Raw genomic sequence first — 1,503 nt, 5'->3', positions numbered from 1 at the left:
TCCATCTTTTGATAATGGATTGAATGGTGCTCCGTGGGATGTTCAAGTTTCTGATATTTTTTTATAACCCAACCCTGATCTGTACTTCTCCACAACTTTGTCCCTGACCTGTTTGGAGAGCTCCTTGGTCTTCATGGTGTCGCTTGCTTGGTGGTGCCCCTTGCTTAGTGGTGTTGCAGACTCTGGGGCCTTTCAGAACAGGTGTATATATACTGAGATCATGTGACAGGTCATGTGACACTTAGATTGCTCACATGTGGACTTAATTTAAATAATTATGTGACTTCTGAAGGTAATTTATTGTACCAGATCTTATTTAGGGGCTTCATAGCAAAGGGGGTGAATACATATGCACGCACCACTTTTCCGTTATTTATTGTTTCGAATTTTTTGAAAGAAGTTATGTTTTTCATTTCACTTCACCAATTTGGACTATTTTGTGTATGTCCGTTACATGAAATCCAAATAAAAATCCATTTAAATTACAGGTTGTAATGCAACAAAATAGGAAAACACCAAGGGGGATGAATATTTTGCAAGGCACTGTGTATATATTACACACACACCTCTCTCTCACTCTCACACACACACACACACACACACACACACCTCTCACACACACACACCCGCTCACAACCTCACACGTGTATGTAAAAGTTGATTGTCATTATACTGTCTGTCTGGGAGTTTCCATCCTCCTCATCCATCATTTATTTAATCTCTTCCCCTCCTCTCTTCTGTCCTCCTTCTTCTCTCTCTCTCTCTCTCTCTCTCTCTCTCTCTCTCTCTCTCTCTCTCTCTCTCTCTCTCTCTCTCTCTCTCTCTCTCTCTCTCTCTCTCTCTCTCCCACCCATATCCTCTGCTCTCATCCTCTGCTCTCATCCTCTCTCTCCTCCTTTCTCTCTCTGTCTCCCTCTCTCTCTCTCTCTCTCCTCTCTCTCTCTCTCTCTCTCTCTCTCTCTCTCTCTCTCTCTCTCTCTCTCTCTCTCTCTCTCTCTCTCTCTCTCTATCTCTCTCCTTAATCCCATATCCTCTGCTCTCATCCTCTGCTCTCATGCCTCTCCTCTCTCCTCCTTTCTCTCCTCTCCTCTTCTCTCTTTCCCTCCCTCTCTTCTTTCTAGCAACTGGAGCAAAAGCTTCAGGAACAGGCTGACTATGAGGAGGTGAAGAAAGAGCTCCAGGTGAGTATGCAAACATGTGTGTTGTACCCTGAGTACGCTGTTCTTGCTCCAAATACTGACCTAATTTAGTTAGTGATTGATGTCCTAGTAGCCCTGGGGTGTCTGCGGTTCTCTAACAGTGTTACAAGGGAAGCATGTCCTCTTGCCCTCCGTTCTATAACTCAATACTTTGTGTTTATTAGCTTGGTACTGCGTGTGTGTTTGAATGGATCCTTTATTGATAATCAACCAAAAGGGTATACCACAAAACAGTATCAGTGAGTTAGCGAGGTAGATATTCAGAAATAACTTTTATTTTGAATTGACTCTACAACCAAAAACA

The 1,503-nt window shown here is 43.0% G+C and overlaps 1 protein-coding gene across 1 annotated transcript in view; it reads left to right on the top strand.

Moving 5' to 3' along the window:
* LOC311106254 (homeobox protein cut-like 1) overlaps window positions 1-1,503 on the top strand; it is a 121,423-nt gene that overhangs the window by 95,989 nt on the left and 23,931 nt on the right. Inside the window, exon 11 of the mRNA XM_084148548.1 lies at window positions 1,122-1,204. Within this exon, the coding sequence (XP_084004674.1) occupies window positions 1,122-1,204 (83 nt within the window). The remainder of the gene's footprint in view (window positions 1-1,121; window positions 1,205-1,503) is intronic.

The sequence above is a fragment of the Coregonus lavaretus genome (genome assembly GCF_964263955.1).
Source record: "Coregonus lavaretus genome assembly, chromosome: 30".
Taxonomy (NCBI): Eukaryota; Metazoa; Chordata; class Actinopteri; order Salmoniformes; family Salmonidae; genus Coregonus; species Coregonus lavaretus.
The sequence above is the reverse complement of the archived record's forward strand: the minus strand, read 5'-3'. Positions and strand labels throughout refer to the sequence as shown.